The sequence below is a fragment of the Equus caballus genome, chromosome 14, assembly GCF_041296265.1.
Source record: "Equus caballus isolate H_3958 breed thoroughbred chromosome 14, TB-T2T, whole genome shotgun sequence".
Classification (NCBI taxonomy): Eukaryota; Metazoa; Chordata; class Mammalia; order Perissodactyla; family Equidae; genus Equus; species Equus caballus.
Window position 1 is genome coordinate 59317255 of NC_091697.1, and position 20803 is coordinate 59338057.

General features: G+C 38.0%; 1 protein-coding gene across 2 annotated transcripts in view; it reads left to right on the forward strand.

The window, feature by feature from the left end:
- MEIKIN (meiotic kinetochore factor) overlaps positions 1-20803 on the forward strand; it is a 97168-nt gene that overhangs the window by 20417 nt on the left and 55948 nt on the right. For both annotated transcript variants that reach the window (XM_023617742.2, XM_070234432.1), the window contains exons 7-11: positions 2000-2039; positions 9707-9771; positions 14418-14488; positions 15796-15960; positions 18750-18830. In XM_023617742.2, coding sequence (XP_023473510.1) covers positions 2000-2039; positions 9707-9771; positions 14418-14488; positions 15796-15960; positions 18750-18830 — 422 coding nt within the window. The remainder of the gene's footprint in view (positions 1-1999; positions 2040-9706; positions 9772-14417; positions 14489-15795; positions 15961-18749; positions 18831-20803) is intronic.

The following is a 20803-nucleotide window of genomic DNA, read 5'->3' on the forward strand; positions in this document are numbered from 1 at the left end:
TTTCTATCTGTTTTTTATCCTTTACCCTCAATTTTTAAGAGTTCATTATATATTAATATTATTAGCCTTTTGTCTATGATATATATTGTGAATATTTTCTCCCAGTTTGTTGGGGTTTTTTTGTTTATGGTATTTTTTGTCAGCAAAAAATGTTTATTTATATTGAATTTACTTTTCTTCCCAGGCCAGAGCTAGTGGAGCAGCTCTATACTATCATCAAGATCGTGGACTCTTTCTATCTTTCTACTACCAAGTGTATTTGCTTGTTACTGTATAGGTGTAAAATGGCTGTTAAACCTCCAGGCATTGCACTTGTGTTCCAGGCAGAAAGAATGAGAAAGGGCGGTACCAGCCATGTACATCTCCTTTTATCAGAAGAGCAAAGGCTTTCCAAGAAATTCCCCACCAGACTTCTATATAAGTCTATTGGCCAGAACTGAGTCATCTATCTACTGACTCCTTAGGAGGCTGGGAAACCAAGTATTTTGCTTTCTTAGCCTCTGTAGTGGTAGAAAGCAAAGGAAAATGGAAAAATGGAGAGGAGGAGTAGAAATGGATATTGTCAGCCCACCTATGAGAGCCTGCAGGGGGAATATCAGTCAAAGAATTAGGCATTGGGGTCGGGATCCTTTATGGGAGAGTTGATAGCTGTCTGGATGGCAGTATTTCTAACAGTATTTGAAGGCCTTGTCTTCTGTGTTATGTTAGTTTGGCAACTCCTTTGCTGATGTAAAGTGCCCAAAAAAGTGGCCTGTCTCTTTAGCAAGTATTTCAGTTAGGTTCTTTGTCCACCGCAAATGACAAAAAAAGCCTACCTCAGACTATGTTAGATTAGAAAGGGAATTTATTGCCACATATACCTGAAAAATGCAACAGTAAATCAGATGCAGATACAACTTGATCCAGGGTTTCAAATGATATCAGTAGAACCCAGTTTCTTTCCATCTCTCAGCTCAGGATTCCTCTGTGTCAGTTATGCTCTCATCCAGGGACCCTTCATATAGTAGTCCTTTTAGCTCCAGGTTTATATACTCACAGCCTCAAATGCAGTGAACAAAGTGCTTCTCTTTCCCAGTGATTTGACAAGAAGTCCTGAGCCGTACACATTGGCTTAAATTAGTTTATGTGCCTATCCCTGAACAGTCACTTTGGCCAAGGAGATGCAGGGCTCTTACTGCGTTGAGTCACAGGCCATGTCTGGAGCATCAGAAGAAAAAGCAGGAGACTGTTATCAGCAAAAGCAGAGAATATATGCTGGATGATAAGGGTCTACAGTAGTTCTTTGTGTTGTGGGAACCTTCCTTTCAGGGAAATGCTTTGCAATGATTGGGAGGCACTATTCACTTCACTTTCATTTAACTGTTGGGATTTTTAAATTCTAATTTAACGTAAGCAAATTCAGCAGCTGCTGAGGGTTATAACTTCTTAGAAGACTACTCCTGTGGTTTTTTATATTCCTAGTAATAATATTCTAGTGTACCTAGGCAGTAAAATGTTGACTGGTAGGAATTCTTTTAACTAATCAATCTACTAATATGCATACCTGTGTATTTGGTACTGGACTAAGAACCATGAGTTTAAGTTCTAGGTGTACAGCTAGGTATACAAGTTTCATAACTTGACCAGTTTTTCTTTTCTTATATGTAAAATGGGGATAGTAAATTGGTATATTTGCCTCACAGGATTATTTTTAGAATCAATTAAGGTAATAGACGTAAGAGGACTTCAAAAATTATAAAGAACTATCTAAATACAAGGTGATATATTCTTGCATCTCATAAAATTTTGCAACAATTTTGTTTTATTTTGGTATTTTGAAAATACTTCCACCTAATTTAAGTGGCAGACGTAAACAATATAAAATAATAAAATTATAAAAATAAACTGCACAATCAACATGTATTTTAAAGGAATTATTTCTTTTTACCTAGAGTAATTTTAGCTTCTGGCCTATGTTTGAATTATATTTTTAATAGATTGGAGTTTTTTCCTTTCCTAGGTACCTCTTCAGAAGACTATCAGAAATGCCATAGGAAAATGTAAGAACTACATTTTTTAAATTGTGCTTTTTGAAACTCTGTGTTCTAATAGTTATATAGCAGTATGATTGTTAGCCCACAAATTCACGTATTCGTTTTTTCAATATTTGTTGAGGACTCACTCCATGCCAGAACTGTTGTGATTTCTGGAGATAGATAGTACTAAACGCAATTGATTAAAAACAAAATCCCTGCCCTCATTGAGTCTACATTCTAGTTGCAGGAGATGGACAATAAACAAATAAGCAAGTAAATTTATATTGTGCTATATGGTAATGAATGCTGTGGAGAAAAATAAAGCAAGATAGGGGGCTAGGAAGTTTGGGATGGAGGTTTGCTATTTATTTTAAGTATTATGGTCAGAGATGTTATCATTGAAAAGGTAGCATTTTAGCAGAGACCTAAAGAAGGAGACAGAGCAAGTTGTCTGACTCACTGGAGAAAAGAGCATTCCAGGTAGGGGGAATCGCTGGAGCAAAACCCTGGGTTCCTGGAGTGGAGTGAGGGAGGAGGAAAGAGGTAGGAAATGAAATGAGAGAAGACGCAGGAGGCTAGATCATATAAGGCATTGTAGGTGAATACAAGTGGATTGGGAAGCCTTTGAAGGATTTAGAAGGATGACATGATATGACATTTGTTTTATTTATTTATTTTCTTTTTTTGAGGAAGATTAGCCCAGAGCTAACTGCTGCCAATCCTCCTCTCTTTTTGCTGAGGAAGACTGGCCCTGAGCTAACATCCATGCCCATCTTCCTCTACTTTCTATGTGGGACGCCTACCACAGCATGGTGTGCCTAGCAGTGCCATGTCTGCCCCTGGGATCCGAACCAGTGAACCCGGGCCGCCGAAGAGGAACTTGTGCAGTTAACCGCTGCGCCACCAAGCCGGCCCCGACATTTGTTTTAAAAGAATTGCCCCTGGCTTCTGTGTTAAGACTAGGCTCCTGAGGAGCCAGCCCTGATCGCCTAGCCGTTAAAGTTCCATGTACTCCAGTTCAGCAGCCCCGGTTCAGTTCCCAGGTGCGGAAGCATACCACTCACCTGTCAGTAGTCACACTGTGGCAGCAGCTCACATAGAAGAAGCAGAAGAACTTAGAACTGTGCACAGCTATGTAGTGGGGCTTTGGACGGAGGAAAGGAAGAAAAAAGAAGGGAGATAGACAATAGATGTTAGCTTAGGGTGAATCTTCCCCTGCAATAAAAAAGACTCCTGAGGAAGAGTCTAGAAATTAGGGAGATTATTGTTAGGAGACTGTTGCCCCTAATCTAGGCAAGAAATAATGGAGTATGGACCAGAGTGGTAAGAGTAGAGGTAGTGAGAAGTCAGACTTTGGATATATTTTGAAAGCAGAACTAACAGGATCTATTGATGGACTGAATGGTGGAGTATGAAAGTAGTAAGGCTGACTCCACAGTTTTGGCTTGAGCAACTAGAAGGATGGAGTTGCCATTTATTAAGATGCAGAAGACTGAGGAGAAACGTATGACTGGGGAAGATCAAGAGTTTGGTTTGGGGCATGTAGACTGAAGGATAAGGTGTATGTAAGAGAGACGGTATCCAAGTTCAAGGAGGTGGTCATAGTCTGGCTCATGGATGGTCTTAAGGGCTGGGATTTTTCTTTTATCCTGAATATGATGGGAGCCTCTGAAAGATTTTCAATAGGACTGTAAAATAGAATGAAAATTTGTAACAGCTTAATCTGGAAAGGTTGAAGGATCTTATAAAAAATTTCACACAAGTTTAAAAAGTCGGGAGATATCAATCAAGAGAGTGAAAAGACAGTCCACAGAATGGAAGAAAATATTTGCAAATCATACATCTGATAAGGGACTTGTATCCAGAATATATAAAGAACTCTTACAACTCAACCATAAAAGGACAAATAACCCAATTTAAAAATAGGCAAAGGATCTGAACAGACATTTATCTGTAGAAGATATACAAATGGCCAATAAACACATGAAAAGATGCTTAATATCATTATCCATTAGGGAAATGCAAATCAGTGTTATTGAGATACCACTTCACACTTGCTGGGATGTCTATAATCAGAAAGACAGTAACAAGTGTTGTCTTAGATGTGAGAAGTTGGGACTCTCAGGGCCAGCCCAGTGGTGCAGCGGTTAAGTTCGCACGTTCTGCTTCTCGGCGGCCTGGGGTTCACTGGTTCAGATCCCAGGTGCGGACATGGCACCACTTGGCAAAAGCCATGGTGTGGTAGGCATCCCACGTATAAAGTAGAGGAAGATGGGCATGGATGTTAGCTCAGGGCCAATCTTCCTCAGCAAAAAGAGGAGGATTGGCAGTAGTTAGCTCAGGGCTAATCTTCCTCAAAAAAAGAAAAAAAAGAAGTTGGGACTCTCATACATTGCTGGTGGGAATTTAAAATCGTGCTTTGGAAAATACTTTGACAGTTCCTCAAAAATGTTACATGTGACCCAGCAATCCACTCCTAGGTATGCATACCTAAGAGAAATGAAAGCCTATGTCCATGTGAAAACTTGTACATGAATGTTCACAGCAACGTTATTCATAATAGACAAAAAGTGAAAACAATCCAAGTGTCTATCCACTGATAAATGGATTAAAAAAATGTGGGATATCCATAATGGAATATTATTCAACAATAAAAAGAAATGAAATTCTGATGTATGCTACAACATGGATGAACCCCACAAATATTACGCTAAGTGAAAGACGCAAGTCATACAAGATCACGTATTTTATGGTTGCATTCATATGAGATAGCCAGAATAGACGAATCTGTAGAGACAGAAAGCAGATTAGTGATTGCCTAAGACTGGGAGATTTGGAAAGAAATGGGATTGATTGCTAATGTGTACAGGGTTTCTTTTTAGAGTGATGAAAATGTTCTAAAATTGATTGTGATGGTGATTGTGCAACTCTGTGAATATACTAGAAGCTATTGACTTATACACTTTAAGTGGGTGAATTGTATGGTATGTGAATTATATCAATAAAGCTGTTTAAAAAAACCAAATTTAGAACCAAGGAAATATAATTTGTGTGTGTGTGAGGAGGATTGGCCCTGAGCTGACATCTGTTGTCGATCCTCCTCTTTTTGTTTGAGGAAGATTGTCACTGAGCTAACATCTGTGCCAATCTTCCTCTGTTTTATGTGGGATGCCACCACAACGTGGCTTGACGAGGGGTGCTAGGTCCGCGCCCAGGATCCGAACCTGTGAACCCCAGACTGCCAAAGCACAGCATGTGAAATTAACCACTATGCCACTGGGCTAGCCCTGGAAATACAGTTTTTAATAGGAGGTATTGATAGGAAACAGGATAGAACAAAAATGAATAAGCCATAAGAGTTGAGTCAGATGATTTAATTGAGCCATATTTTGGCTCTCAGCTTCTTGAAATACAAGGAAAAAGTCTGTAGCTTTTTGTAGATTTTGTGTCCTTCAAATAATCCTGTACAACTCTTACTGTCTTATAAATAGGTTTTTTTTTTTTTTTCACCAGAATTAAGTGGTAGACTGTACAATGTTGTCTTCTTTGTTGGGGATCTATAGTATAGGTATTCTGTGCTGATGAGTGTGTGAGGGTGAGAATCGGTATATTTTTGAGTGCAGATTTTCTGTAGAACTTTTACATTACTCAACCAAAATTCTTGCCTGTTATCCCACCTCTTCACAGAGATATACATGATCATATTTCTGTCATAGAGCAATCATTCTTGCAGCAAAGAAAAAAGATGGATTAGAGGAAGTGGTTAGATTAAAGGGATGACTATTGTAGCATTCCAAGTGAGACATGATTAGGATCTGAACTTTAGCAGCAAGGACAGCATAAGGAAAAACTTGAGAACAATTCAGGAGGGATAATCAATAGTTTTTAATGATTGGTTTGTTAAGGGAGGAAGATGGAACCCCAGCCCTCTGATTTAGGAAACTGGATGAAGGATGACTCTTTCACTGAGTGAAGGAACTCAAATAGAAAAGCAAGAGTGAGTTGGGGTGACAGATTATTTTAGTTTGGAAAACACTGACATACCCACGGTATTTTGGAGTGGAGATATCTAGCAAGCAGTTGGATATCCCAGCCTGGAGGGCAAGGGAAAAGTTCTGGGCTGAAGACGTTGTTGTCCCCTTGGGAAAGTGCTTAGAGTAAGAGAAGTATAGCATTAGTGTGATAGCCTCCTATAAATATGCTTGTATCTAAATGGTGAGAAATTTCTGAAGAAAATAAAATCGATTACTGTTATTCTTGGGTGAATTATTCTTCTTTGGTAAATAACAGAAAATTCTAAAGATAAATTATTAAGGTCACCAGAGAGAAAGGATGATGGACTCACTTTTTAATCCTTTCCACAATTTGCAATGCAATATATTCTTAAGAAGGAAGGAGTGATGTTTGAAGAATAATGATACCAATTTTGAGCACCTGTTATCTACTAGACATTTTGGCATTCTCTTTAATAAACAGCACATTCACAAAGTTAAAACTGTACAACTTTGACATAATACGAGGTGGGGAAAAGGAGTTTTGTTTATATTGCTGTAAGATCTGTGTAGACCCACTTCAATGACTGTTGCATGAGTATTGAAATGGAGCAAACGTAACATAACGCTTGGTTATGTGTATCTGATCCTATTTCCTGTCTCCCTTAAATGCTGCCCTATCTTTAAAAAATAAAACCTACCACTTGAATGTGCAAAGAAACTATATCTTTATTTCTTATAATAACTGATCTAAACTGCTCATGGGCTCTCATCATCCTTCTACCCTATTTAGCTGGGTAATTATGAGTTAAACTTACTTATTAATGCCATCCAGTTACTTCCAATTAAAAGTCTCTTTTGGATGAATACTGAGTCCTTCAGGTTTTCTCCCCATTCCATATTTCTGAGGATGGCATGTAGGTAGGTGATCATAACTCTTGATTTGCCTGGGACAGTCCCAGTACGTGCCTGTTGTTCTGACATATTTTTAACTGAGCTCCCTTTTATTCTCAGAAAGGTTCCAGTTTGGACAAATAGTCACCCTAAATATGGGTTCATAGGCATAGGGGCAGGCCAGAGGTGGGAAGGGGTGAAGTTGGGGCTTGAGGGTGTCTGGAATCCACGAATTGTCTATGGATTTTTACTAATTTGTGCTTCAGGTCTCAAGACTGGATCTGTACCTGGGATGGACTCCATAGATAAAGTCATTGGTGAAAGGGCCTTATTTAGGGCCAGAGGTCCTCCACTGCTGATTTTTCTTCACCTTAGCTTTTGTTGCTACCCCAAACCCCTTGAGTCTCATTGGAGTCCTCATCCAGACTTTGACTTGGTTGCTTTCTACAATCTTTGTGGTAAAGTCACCTCACCACAGCAGCCCTATGCCAGGTATTTTGGTTCTAAACATGGCCATCTTCTGCATTGCCCTTGGTATGTGGAACCTTGAGAACTTGTTCACAATGTACAGGAATTAAGGGACTCTCAGAAGGGCTAACTGAGGTCCCATCTCTGCTTGAATGTCCCAAGCTCTTACTTTTATGTTGTGTTTCCACCCTGGGTGGATGTCTCCTGCTAGAGTTCTAAATGGAGTTTGGCACACGTTTCCTCTACTTTTGGCTTCCTCTTTCCCTTTTCTAATGTCATCTTCCTACCTGTTACCCCTACCTCCAGATTTTGGGCTTGAGGGAGAGATGTCAGTTCCCGTTGTCTTACTTCTTGTTTCCTAAGCCTCTGTCCTCTTTCTCTTTCGAAGAATCCTCTAGGCTGGAAGGTGCGGAAGGGGGATCTGTCTTTGGTTGCAGCCTGAGTTCTTTCTATATTCTATGGCTAATAGTAAAACTCTGTGGTTTTGTCCACCAAGCCTTAATTTACGTATGTTAATAGGAACTTGAGGAATGTAGCAGGATGTTAAATGTGGCTTTCATGTAGCCTTAGAGTTTGGATAGTGACCTCAATAGATGAAAACAAAATAAAAATGACAATTACCCTTATCCGTATTCTGTATAGGACCATCTATGTAGACTTTGTAAAAGGTAAGGTCAAAACCCAATTCTTCGAGCGTAAGCCCATCATCAATCTCCAAACTACTTAAGAAAAACTAAGAATGCACTGAAAGGGTGAAATGACCAAGAATGTGTATTTCTTTGATAAGAGTTATTGGTGTCATATGCAAGGAGAGAGGGAGACTTCTCTGTCACCTTGATACAAGAGAGGAAGCTCCAGGAGAATCATTTGGAAAGTTTGACATATGTCCCCTGGAATTTGGTTTCTGACTCACACCTGAAAAGTCTAAAGGCAAGAGGGTGTGTTAGATGATTTAGAGTGGCAGAATCAAGAGGAGGCTAGATGTACTTTCAGAGTTTGGCACAACAAAGATTTGTGCATAATGCCCATAGGTCAGACATAGATCCCTCAGAAGGGAGCCGGTTATAGATTATCTTGAAAGGGATCATGCCCAGTGAGACTTCCTGCAAAGGACAAAGTAAACTCAATTGAAAGAGGCTGGAAGTTCTCTCATCGAATGGCAAAAGCTGAGGAGATCATTAATAGCAGCAAGTGAGAGAGCCCCAGGGATAGGGAAATCCTATCACTGAACACTTCAAAATACTTCAAATTTGAAAGAGTCAGCATTTGGTTATCTGTCACACCCAAACGGCACCAATAGTGTATTATAATAGTATCAGTCAAGATCAAGAAAAACCTTTCCTCTCCCTTTCTACAATCCCATCCCCCTACTCCAATGCCAGAAGACCCCAAAGAGTAGTTACCAAATGGGGGAGGAAAAAGAACAAGAAATAAAGAAGAAACCAGCCATGGTTGCTTTCCTCACTGCAGCTTATAAATCTAAATCAGGCCTAAGCTGGGAAAAGAAAGAAATTTAAACTGGATAATAAGAGTTTGGTGTTGGGCTTTTTATTATCCAAAAAATGACTATTTACTACAAGAGAGTGCCACAAAAGCAATGAAATACACCTGAACGTTCATTCAGGGGCAAGAAAAAGTACTATTTTGACAGGATGAATTCAAAGGGGAAATATGAAAGAATAAAATTGTTTTTTGCTTACTGAGTTCAACTTTTCAATAAACCCCTAAAAGGAATTTAGAAAATCATCTTCTCACATTTGATTTTCAACTCCATTGTCTTGCTAGGGACTCAGAAATCCCATTTTGGTGATCACAGGCTGAGTTTTGATCTTTTTATATTCCTCTTGTAATAGCTAATCCTCTCCTACACATTTAGATAGATTTGGAGGTGGTCTTATTTATGAAAGTATAAAAGAGAAAAGGCTATTAATTTTAAGAAAGCTTTATCTGTCATGTTACTTGAGATCCTTACCATAAGAATCCTGAGAAACAAAATTGATATTCCTTTTGCATAAATGAGGTAACCAAGACTCAAGGCAGATTAAGTAACTTTCCCAAGGCTACTCAAGTGCGAGTAGCAGAACTGGGCTTTGAACTCAGGTCTTCTGATGGCCTTGTCCTCTACATATATTGTCTCAAACTGATAAATATATAAATATGTTGCCTTTCATTATTAAACTATTTGTTCATATAGATATGGTAACATTTTTTTCTAACCAGTATTTTCTCTATAGGATAATTGATTGCATATAAGTGTCCTGATTTTAAGTATTATTTGAAGATTCTTGAAGGTTACTGAAAGATTAAGAGTATACCATGAATTTGTTCTTATTATAGAGGGATGCTGTTAGCAGACCAAAACATTCCTCCAAAACCAAAGAATACTTCAAATTCAGAATCAGGTAATAAATAGTGAAACTAATTATTTTCATAATTCTGTTTTTCTTTATTTTTGTCACAATGTAGTGTATATTAAGAAAATTGATAGCAAGGAAACTGAGTACTTTTTAGCTTGTATTTAAGCTATTGTGTTTAAGTATTTAAGAACTGAAGATATGTGAGGATAGAAAGTGGGTCTTAACTATCCCCACAGCACCCGTCCTTAATTAGTTTAATAAATATTTACTGAGTATGTACTCTGTACTAGGCCTTGCTATATACATATACCAGTGGGGAGTGATATACATTCCCTCCCCTTGTAAGTTCCAGTCATAGCAGAGGAAGATAATCAGTAAACAGATATATTGGAGTTAGGTGTGATGATTGAAAGATAAAAGGATCATCAAAGTGCCTTGCATATTAGGCACTCTGTTATTTAGTTTACTATTAGAATAAACTTCGCAAGACATTTACAACCTTACTAACCTCTGCTGTATCTCAAGATTCCTGTTTTCTTTATTTCTGGCAACAAGTTTTATAGTATCTATGTGAGGGTAAACTTGAAGAATTGCTGGTTTTGCTCCTGAGGGGTCTAAATGTCTGTATGAACTTAAAAAAAAAGTTTTCAGTTTAAGAAGTTGTCTTAATGAGCATTTACTAAATGCCAGATATTACATTATGAACTGTGGGTATAAAAATGATTAAGATAGTTTCTGTTCTAAGGAAAATTAGTCTAGTGATACAAACTATACCTGTGAAAGCACACATCCTTGGAAGGAATAGCACCTATTACCCTGGAGGGTGAGCATTAGAAGGAGGATTTGTTTTATAGATCAAAGAGTAAGGGAACTTGTGAACAAGAGAAGAGAGGAGATGACAGGGAAAGTGGTTGGGGTACCAAAAAACAATCTTGATTTCACCTAGGTCTTGCCTAATAGAAAGTTTTGCTTTGGCTGTGGAAAATATTATTTATAAAGCCTGGTAGTAAGGCAGAATAGTGATTCTGGATTTGTGTATGCTTTTGTATTCTTACTTTTATGTGGTTGATCGATGTAAAATTTAAAATTAAATAAATCATGTCTTGCTCTAGAACTACTTTTTACACATTCCTTAATTCAGCAAATCCAACTCTGTTCCAGTTGTGTATCAGGCTCTTTACTAAGTGTTCGAAAACTGAGAAATGGCTGTTTTCCTGTCCTCAAGGATCCAGTAGTCTAGTAATAGAAACAAATAAACAGGAAATTACTTCTCAGGAAACTCCTGCGTAGTTTCCTTTGCAATCTTATCTACTGCTATTAGCCATTAAATGTGGAGTTCTTCAAGGCTGGTTCCTAGATTTTAACTTCTTTTCAATCTACCCCCTGATATGTACAGGTATCCAGTAAAAAGCAGGCCTTGTAAATTTTCTCTCAGTCTGGAATCTCTTCTGAGTTGAAGACCCTTATATGCGGCTGCCTCTGAACATCTTCTCTTCAGTGTTTCAGAGACACCTCATCTCGCCGTTCATTAATACCATTCATTCAGCAAATATCTATCAAGCACCTGCAGTGTAACACAAACAGTTTTAGTTGCTGGGGAACATGACAAAGTCCTTGTCCTAACAGAACTTATGTTACAGTGGAGGAAGAAAGATAATAAACAGATAAACAAATAAATACATAACAACTTCAGAAATAAGAGTAATGAAGGAAAATAAGGCAGAGTAAAAACAGAGAGTGGGACTAGGGATGCTATTTTAGACAGGGTAATCAGGATAGGCCTCTGAGGAGGTGACATATGTGCAGAGCTTGGATGGAGTGAGAGAGTGGGCCAAAATCTAGGGGCAAAACATGCCAGGCAAAGGGAACAACAAGAGAATAAGCCATGAGATGGGAATGTGCTTGGTGTGTTCGAAGAAGAGGAAAGAGGTTAGTGTGACTGGTGCAAAGAGAGTAAAAAAATAAACGGTTGAAATTGTGGTCAGAGAGCTAGTCAAGTCGTGTATTGTAGAGTCTCGTATGCTGTCGTAAGGAGTAGGGATTTTGTTCTTTTCTTTCTTTTTTTTTTTTGGTCAGGAAGATTCACCCTGAGCTAACATCCATTGCCAATCCTCCTCTTTTTTTTTTTTTTTTTCTTGAGGAAGATTAGTCCTGAGCTAGCATCCATGCCAATCTTCCTCTAGTTTGTATGTGAGATGCCTTCATAGCATGGCTGATGAGTGTGGTCGGTCAGCACCCGGGCTCTGAGCACAGGGCCGCCAGAGCAGAGTGCACAGAACTTTAACCACTTGGCCACAGGGCTGGCCCTAGGATTTTATTCTAAATGTGCTAAGAAGGACATTTTAGAGCAGAAGGATGATGTGATCAAAGATATATATTTTTTTAGAATCATCACTCTGGCTACTATGTGGAGATAGACTAAGGAGGCAAGAGTGGAAGCAAGGAGATCTTGTTAAACTATTGCAGTGGTCAGATAATGGTGTATGAGACTAAGGTGCTAGCAGTGGTCTGATATGGAATATATTTTAAAGGCAGATGTGCCAGGATTTTCTGGTTAGGCTAGATATTGGGTAGGAGAGAAAAATAGAAGTCAAGGATGAGTCTTAAATTATTGGTTTGAGCAACTGGATGAATGGTGGTATCATTTCTTAAGACAGGAGCTCTGTAGAGCAGAGCAAGTTGGGAGAATCTGTCAGCTCACGTACATAATGTTACATGAGAGAAGGCAAACACAAACATGTGTATACTGTGTAATTCCATATATATGAAGTCAAGAACAGGCAAGACTATTCTGGTGGATAGAAGTCAGAATAGTGGTAATCTATGGAAAGAGGGAACTCACTGGGAAAGAATATATAGGAAACTTCTGGGGTGTTGGAAATATTTTATATCGTGATCTGTTTGGTGATTATATGGATGAATACATATGCATACAATATTTGTGCCATATTAAAACATTGAGAGGCTTATTAGCCTTCAAGTGAAGATATCATGAAAGCAGTTTGTAACACAGGAGTCTGGAGTTCAGGGCAGAAACGGGCTGTAGATAAATATGTAGAGCCAGAGTATAGATGTTTTGAAGCCATAGGATTAGATGAGATCACATAGGAAGTGAAAATAAATAGAAAAGACATATATAAAAAGAATATAAATGGAACACTCCAACATTTAGAAGTAGCTAAAACAAAAGTTACCAAGAGATTAAATAAAATGAGAATTGAGGACTGAGAATTGTCATGACCAAGACCTAATCTGGTCCTCCTCTGGTGTCCTCCATTTCAGTTAGCAAATGTAGCTTAGCAAACCAGAAACATGGGGATCATCCTCAACACCTTCCTCTTTATAATACTTCCTATTTCTGATCTGTTACCAAATTGGTACCAATTTTATCTCTTACAGAACTCTCAAACCTACTCCTTCTCTCTACCTTGGCAGATGAAAATGAGAGGAGTGATCAGCCTCAAAGGTTGCCAGATTTGGCAAATAAAGATACAAAATGCCCAGTTAAATTTGAATTCAGATAGCAGCAAATAATTTTTTAATATAGTCTGGTCATAGATATTGCACATGCTTGTACTGTTACATGGAAAATACTTAAACTAAAAAATTATTCATTGTTTATCTGAAGTTCAAATTTAAGTGGGCATCCTGTATTTTATTTAGCAAACTATTGCCCTCGACAATGAGACTGGGAATATATATACAATACAGGGATCATAAAAACCAGAATTTTGTATGCCAAGTTCAGGAGGTTAAGTTTTAACTTGAGGGCAGTGGAAAGCCTTTGGAGAGTTTTAAGCAAATAGTATTAGATTTGTATTTTAGGTATATAGTGTGAACAATGGACTGCAGAGGGAGGTGAATTGAAAAGCTATTGGAATAATCTAAAGGAAAATATTTTGGTGCCTTAAATCAAGGTACTGGTGTTAAGAATAAAGAACAGCCATTAAGTATATATGATAGGTAAAATTAGCACATAGCAGACACTCACTAAATATTTGTTGCTTTGGATTGAGTCTGGAGAGTGAGGAAGAGAGAAGAGTCAAGATTGAAGATGCCGGAGGGGGGAGATGTTCCTGCCTGTCGTACTGAGGTCCAGTAAGGTGCAACAGGAAATGTTTCTGCTCATATTGATGTGAGCTGAAACTAGATTGCTGTGGGTTTGGGAATAAATAGGAAGAGAGGAAGTTATGTTAGTATACGTGGACAGCTCTTTGAAGAAACTTACCTGTGGATAAGAAGAGAGAGGGGATGTAGCAGGAAGGGGGTTGGGATACAGATAAAGTTTTTGGTAAGATGAAAGAGGCCTGAGCATTTTTAAAATGCTGATAGAAAAGCTGCAGTAGAAAGGGAAAGCCTGAAAATACAGGAAAGTAGAAATGGAAGGATAATTAATGAAGAATTTTAATCACATAGAACTTTTTCTACTAATCGAAAAGTAAATCTTATATAGAGTTTATTTACTCCTGTGAAATCTGGAGCTCTTGAGATAAAGATATTTTAAAGAATACTTTCTCCTATCTGTAGCAAGTCAGATTATTTAACATATATTGTTTTTCTTTGATAACTATTAAAAGGCATAGTCGGTAAAATCTTTTTTGTTTTTTTTTCCAAATTTGAGTTCTCTTTTCTGTACCTATAGTTAATGAGAGGTTAAATAATTAAAATCTAAAGTATGTTTTTATTTATAGATAATGCAGCTTGTGAAGTTTTACTTGCTGAGAAAACTTGTCCTTCAACCCCTGAAAAAACAAAGAAAAAAGCAAGTATTGAAGCAGAATAACTACAAAAACCATACACTTCATTAGTATAGGGCGTACTTTTAACCATCACTTTTATTGGAATTATTTTTCATCTAAGTCAATAATTTAAAACATTTTTGGAGTTTGCAATTAGGTTACATTATTGTTACATGAATATGTAGTCTATATAAGTTTAATGAAAGAGAGTTAAAATTTACAATCTTTCCAACTTCCTTTTGGATAGGTGGATGTCTATTAATCATTAATTTAAGGTAAAAATGAGACATTTGCTGTGTAGCCAGAGCAGTGTTTTATGCTGAGGAACACTTGTGAATTAGTACATTAGACCTGGAATCTGGAGGTCTTTGAGAAGGAATTTGGACTTTATTTTGTTTGTAGCAGGGGCTACTATTTGAGTGGCTACTCAGTGCTAAGCTTTATTCTAAGCACTTTTCATTAATTATGTCTTTTCTTTATAGCATTCCTATCATGTAAGTTTTTTCTTTGTTTTGGTTTTATCTATTTTATAGATGAGAAAAAAGAGGTTTGGATGTTAACTAAGATGTTTGAGGAGCTTGTGGTAGGTCTTTCTGGATCTAAAATCTGTATTCTTTCCGTTATAACCTACTGTCATTCTATACATTAGGGAGCAAATTGAAAGAGGGCGAGAGTGTTGGCAAGAAGACTCATTAGAATGAAATTGCAAAGATTTTTGGTGCAAGATTGTGGAAGTTTTGACTAGGATGTTTTGTAAGGAAGATGGAGAAATATGAATGGATTCAGGATAGTTTTGCCTGTAGAGTTCATTTATTGGATATAGAGGATGAATGAGTGAGAGGTGTCAAGACTTCTAGGTTTCTGTCTTAAGAAGCTTTGGTTAAAGGTGCTATTTAACGTGAAAAGAAAGGCAGGAAGGAAGTCTGAAGGCACATTAATATGAAAATGTTGGAAGGGCCATTGGCTATAAGTCTGCAGGTCAGGAAAATAGAAGAGGAGTGTACAGTATTATAGATATTTTTAAATTCATGAAAATAGATAAAATTACCTGGGAAAGAGTATCTATAGAGTGAGAAAATGATAAGGGTCCAGGATCAATCCTTGGAAAACTCTGTAGTCAAGTAGAAAATGAAGAGTGGACAGAAAGAAGGAGGAAAATAAACACAATATGATATCATAGAAGCCAAGAAGAATGTTTACTCCTAAAAGGGGGAGTGGTCAACAATGTATATATATTACAATAAAAAGAGGACATCTGAGAACTACTTCAAATGCTTCTACAGCAATTGAATACTGTGAAATATATTTCACAATTGTGAATTTGTTTCAGCCTGAAAAAGATCCTGAACCTAGAGATACAAATTTTCAAACAAAGTTAAGCTCTCAGCATCTAAAAATCAAGGTTCCGTCATCTCAGCAGAAGTCTACTCTTGAAAGCAGTGCAGGTAGATCAGTTACCAAAGTTCTGCTGCCTCAGCCCCTGGAAACTGCATTGGTAAGCACTGGCCTTTTATTAACTAATTCTTGAAAAGACTATAAAAAGAAAATGTACTTATTGGGAAGATTTAGATATGCATAATTTCTTAACAAATTTAGGAAAAAATGCAGAGAAGCTATATACTTACAGCTATATACAGGCAGATGTTTTTTAAGTGGACTGTTAGTTGACAGTTGTATCACTTGGAACCACTGGGAAGCAGATAGACTTAAGAGTTCAGGTGGCATATTGGAGGGGCTAATAGCTGAGAAAGTAAACCAGGGAGGAAGCAGGACTGGGCAGGAATAGCCTCAGTCCTCAATGCTCAATGATCTGACAAAAACTCTCCCAGTGGGGACCTCTGGAGCAAAGATTGTCCATTAGAGGAATCTTATGTTGGGCTGCTGTGTTCAGATGTTGGCTAAGGATTGCCTGAGAAGATGGTGGCCTCAGCCGGAAAACTGAAGGAGATTCTAAAGATGTTGCACCTGGGGGCTATCTGCTGACTGCATTCCTTGCAGTGGAACAGTGGGTCCTTTGTTGAAGGAGATCTGAGTAGAGCACCTCCATGGCTGCCACAGTGATAATAATAATAGCTATCATTGAATGTTTCCTACTCTCTGGGCACCATAGATTCTCTTTACATGTACTGTTTGTAATCTTTGCACAGCAATCCCTAGGGTAGAATAATAGCCCTTGTTCAAATGAAGAAATTAAAAGATTATATAACTAATAATTATAGAGCTGACATATTCATTGTAACAAGTAAATATATCCATAAATTTGTGTGTGTGTGTGTGTGTGTGAGGAAGATTGGCCCTGAGCTAATATCTGTATTTTATGTGGGATGCCACCACAGCATGGCTTGACAAGCGGTCCTAGGTCGCACCTGGGATCCGAACCTGAGAACCCCAGGCCACCAAAGTGGAGCCCAAGAACTTAACCACTACACCAATGGGCCAGCCCCCATAAAATATTTTTGATAAAAATTTTCCTGATAAACTATTCCAGATTATGTCTTGAACAAACAACTAGTTTAAGAGATTTTAAGCCAGAAAGAAAGAAAAGAGGAAAGAACGAAAAAGAAACCTAACAGAAACTTTCCTATGATGTTCAAGTTTTAACACTGAGTTTGGGTTCCAGACTTGGCAGCGTATAATAGACACCTATTCAAAGAGATTTATCAGAGAGATGTGGTTGTTGCATGGAATCCAGGAGTTGAAAAGGCCGCAGATTGCTAGAAATAAAACTGCCCATCTTCTCTCTCTTTGACTATCTCTATTACTCTGTTTCTCTCTGCTCTGTGTTTCTGTTTCTTTGTCTTTGCTCTCCCTAGTTTTGTCTCTCAGTCTCAAGCTCTGTCTCTCTCTTCTCCATGTCTCTGTCTTGATCTCTCTCCGTCCTTCTATGTCTCTGACTTGGTTTCTCTGACTGTGAATCTCTTTCTGCTCAGTCTCTGTTGATATCTGTCTTCTCCATCTCTCTTCCCTCCCTCTCTCCTCTCAATCTTCCTGTCTTTTTTCCTTCCTCTGCCTTTTGTCTCCCCATCCTTCCTTTCTTCCCTTCTTTACCCGCTTCCTCCTTCTCCCTGCCTTCCTCTCCCTTCCTTCCTCCCAACTTGTTAATCCGTCCTTCCCCCTCTCTCTTAAACTCTTTAGCTCTCTGATCCTGTCTCTTTCTCTTCTTGCTGTGTCTCTCACTCTTCTTGATTTGTCTGCCTGTCTCTCTTTGTCTGTCTCTTTGCATCTTCAAGAAATAGAAAATGATGGGGCTGGCCCGGTGGTGCAGCGGTTAAGTATGCACGTCCGCTATGGGGGCCCGGGGTTTGCTGGTTTGGATCCTGGGTGCGGACATGGCACCGTTGGCACACCATGCTGTGGTAGGCGTCCCACATATAAAGTAGAGGAAGATGGGCATGGATGTTAGCTCAGGGCCAGTCTTCCTCTGAAAAAAGAGGAGGATTGGCAGCAGTTAGCTCAGGGCTAATCTTCCTCCAAGGAAAAAAAAGAAATAGAAAATGAGTTTGTATCCTACTTTATAATTTTTTTAACTTCATGTTCCATAAAAAGTATCTATATACATTTAAATGTATGTATTTTAAACCAATTATCTTTGTTCCATATATATTTTAACAGTGTCAGAAATAACTTATAATCCCTTTCCAGAAAAAGTACAATAGTATACTAGAAATTAAACAAATGCTAAATGTAAAATACATTTATTAGCACTTAACAAAGATAATCAAAGCACCGTTTCCTAATTCAAAACTTTATTAGGGGGCCGGCCTGGTGGCGCAGCGATTAAGTTTGCACATTCTGCTTTGGTGGCCCGGGGTTCTCCGGTTTGGATCCAGGGTGCAGACATGGCACCGCTTGGCAAGCCATACTGTGGTAGACGTCCCACATATAAAGTAGAGGAAGATGGGCACAGATGTTAGCTCAGGGCCAGTCTTCCTCTGCAAAAAGAGGAGGATTGGCGGCAGATGTTAGCTCAGGGCTAATCTTCCTCAAAAAACAAAAAAAAAAACTTTAATTAGGTTTCTTCCTAAATTAACAGTTATTTCAACCAAAGTATTCTCATATAGTTGTTGTACCTCATAGAGGTCTCTTGAGAGTTGTTTGACCTAGCTCAAGCTGGAAAATTCTTTAGTTACCTGGCAAGTGATTTAAAATTTAATTAGCAGATTAAAATTTTATTAGTATGACATGTTATGATCTAGTCTACTAATTTTAAATTGTTTTTTTACTGTATTAAAGTAGTTTATTTCTTTCTGCTATTCAATTCCCTATTTCACAAAACATTGATAGAACACAAATTCCAGTACTCCTGATAAGAAAAGCAGAGGCCTGTTAACAAGTACTCCGTCTTCACAAACAGCTGGCTTCGTGGTAAGTATTAGAGTTTGGCACTTGTAGTATCTATTTTCTGGCTCTTTGTCCTCCTCATTAGAATACTGGGGAGTAGAATACTTTTGTCACACCAGGGGAATACTGCAGATAGAGAATAATGTCTGTATTTTTCTGTTGCATTAACACGTTCACTGGATGTACTCTATATATTGCTATACATAGAAGAAAGAAAGATTAGAATACTGCAGCACCGACAAGGTTCTTCTTATTTTGTTTTTCATTTTTTTATTGTAGCAAAATATACGTAAATTTTATCATGGTAATGATAAATTTTATCAATTTTATCAGTCATTTTTTATCAATCATTTTAACCATTTTTAAGTGTACAGATCAAGTACATTCACATTGTTGTGCAACCATCACCCCATCCATATCCAGAACTTTCTTCATCTTGCAAAACTGAGACTCCATACTCATTAAGCAATAATTCCCCATTCCTCCCTCCCCTAGTCCCTGGCAACTACCATTCTACTTTCTGTCTCTATGAATTTGCTCTAGGTACTTCATATAAATGGAATCATATATTATTTGTCCCTTTGTGACTGGATTATTTCACTTAGCATAATGTCTTCAAGGTTCATCCATGTGATAGCATGTTTCAGAATTTTCTTCCTTTTTTAAGGCTGAATAATATTCCATTGTGTGTATATACCACATCTTGCTTATCCATTCAGCTCTCTATGGATATTTGGGTTGTTTCTGTCTTTTGACTATTGTGAATAATTCTGCTATTAATATGGATGTACAAATATTTCTGTGTCCCTGCTTTCAGTTCTTTTGGGTATATACTTGGAGGTGGAATTGCTGGATCATATAATAATTCTCATTTTAACTTTTTGAGGAACTACCATACTGTTTTTCATAGCGGCTGCGCTGTTTTACATTCCCACTAACAATGCACAAGGGTTCCAGTTTCTCTACATCTTTGTCAATATTTGCCATTTTCTGTCTTTTTGAATAATAGCCCTCTTCCCGGGTGTGAGATGGTATCTAACTGTGGTTTTGATCTGTATTTTCCTAATGGCTAGTGATGTTGAGAAGAATCATTTCACATACTTATTGGCCATTTGTGTATCTTTTGAGAAATGACTGTTTAAGTCCTTTGCCTATTTTTAAAATCAGGTTGTTTATTTTTGTTGTTGTTGAGTTGTAGGACTTCTTTATATATTCTGGATATTAAACTCTTATCAGATATATGGTTTGCAAATATTTTGTCCCATTCTGTGGGTTACCTTTTAATTCTGTTGATAGAGTCCTTTGATGCACAAAAATGATTATTTTTTATGTAGTCAAATTTATCTATTTTTTTCCTTTGTTACCTGTGTTTTTGGTGTCATATGCAAGAAATCAGTGTGACACCCAATGTCATGAAGTTTCCCCCCTCTGTTTTCTTCTAAGAGTTTTATAATTTAGCTCAAACCCAACCAGGTTCTTCTTAGGTTCAAGTGAACAACAGGAATACAGCTTGCAAGCAGGTCAGAATCAGGTGTTCCCTTCTGGGGAAGCAGTCCTCATACGAGGCCATGTAGCAGCTTATATAGCAGTCTGGGGACAGCTCAGGTACAAGGAGATGAGATCCAATGTCTTTTTTTTTATTGTTATTAATGTTATGATAGATTACAACCTTGTGAGATTTCAGTTGTACATTATTGTTAGTCATGTTGTGGGTACACCACTTCCCCCTTTGTGCCCTCCCCCCACCCCCCCTTTTCCCTGGTAACCACCAATCAGATCTCCTTTTCAATATATTAACTTCCACCTATGAGTGGAGTCATATAGAGTTCGTCTTTCTCTGACTGGCTTATTTCGCATAACATAATACCCTCAAGGTCCATCCACGTTGCTGCGAATGGGCCAATTTTGTCTTTTTTTATGGCTGAGTAGTATTCCATTGTGTATATATACCATATCTTCTTTATCCAATCATCAGTTTCTGGGCATGTAGTTTGGTT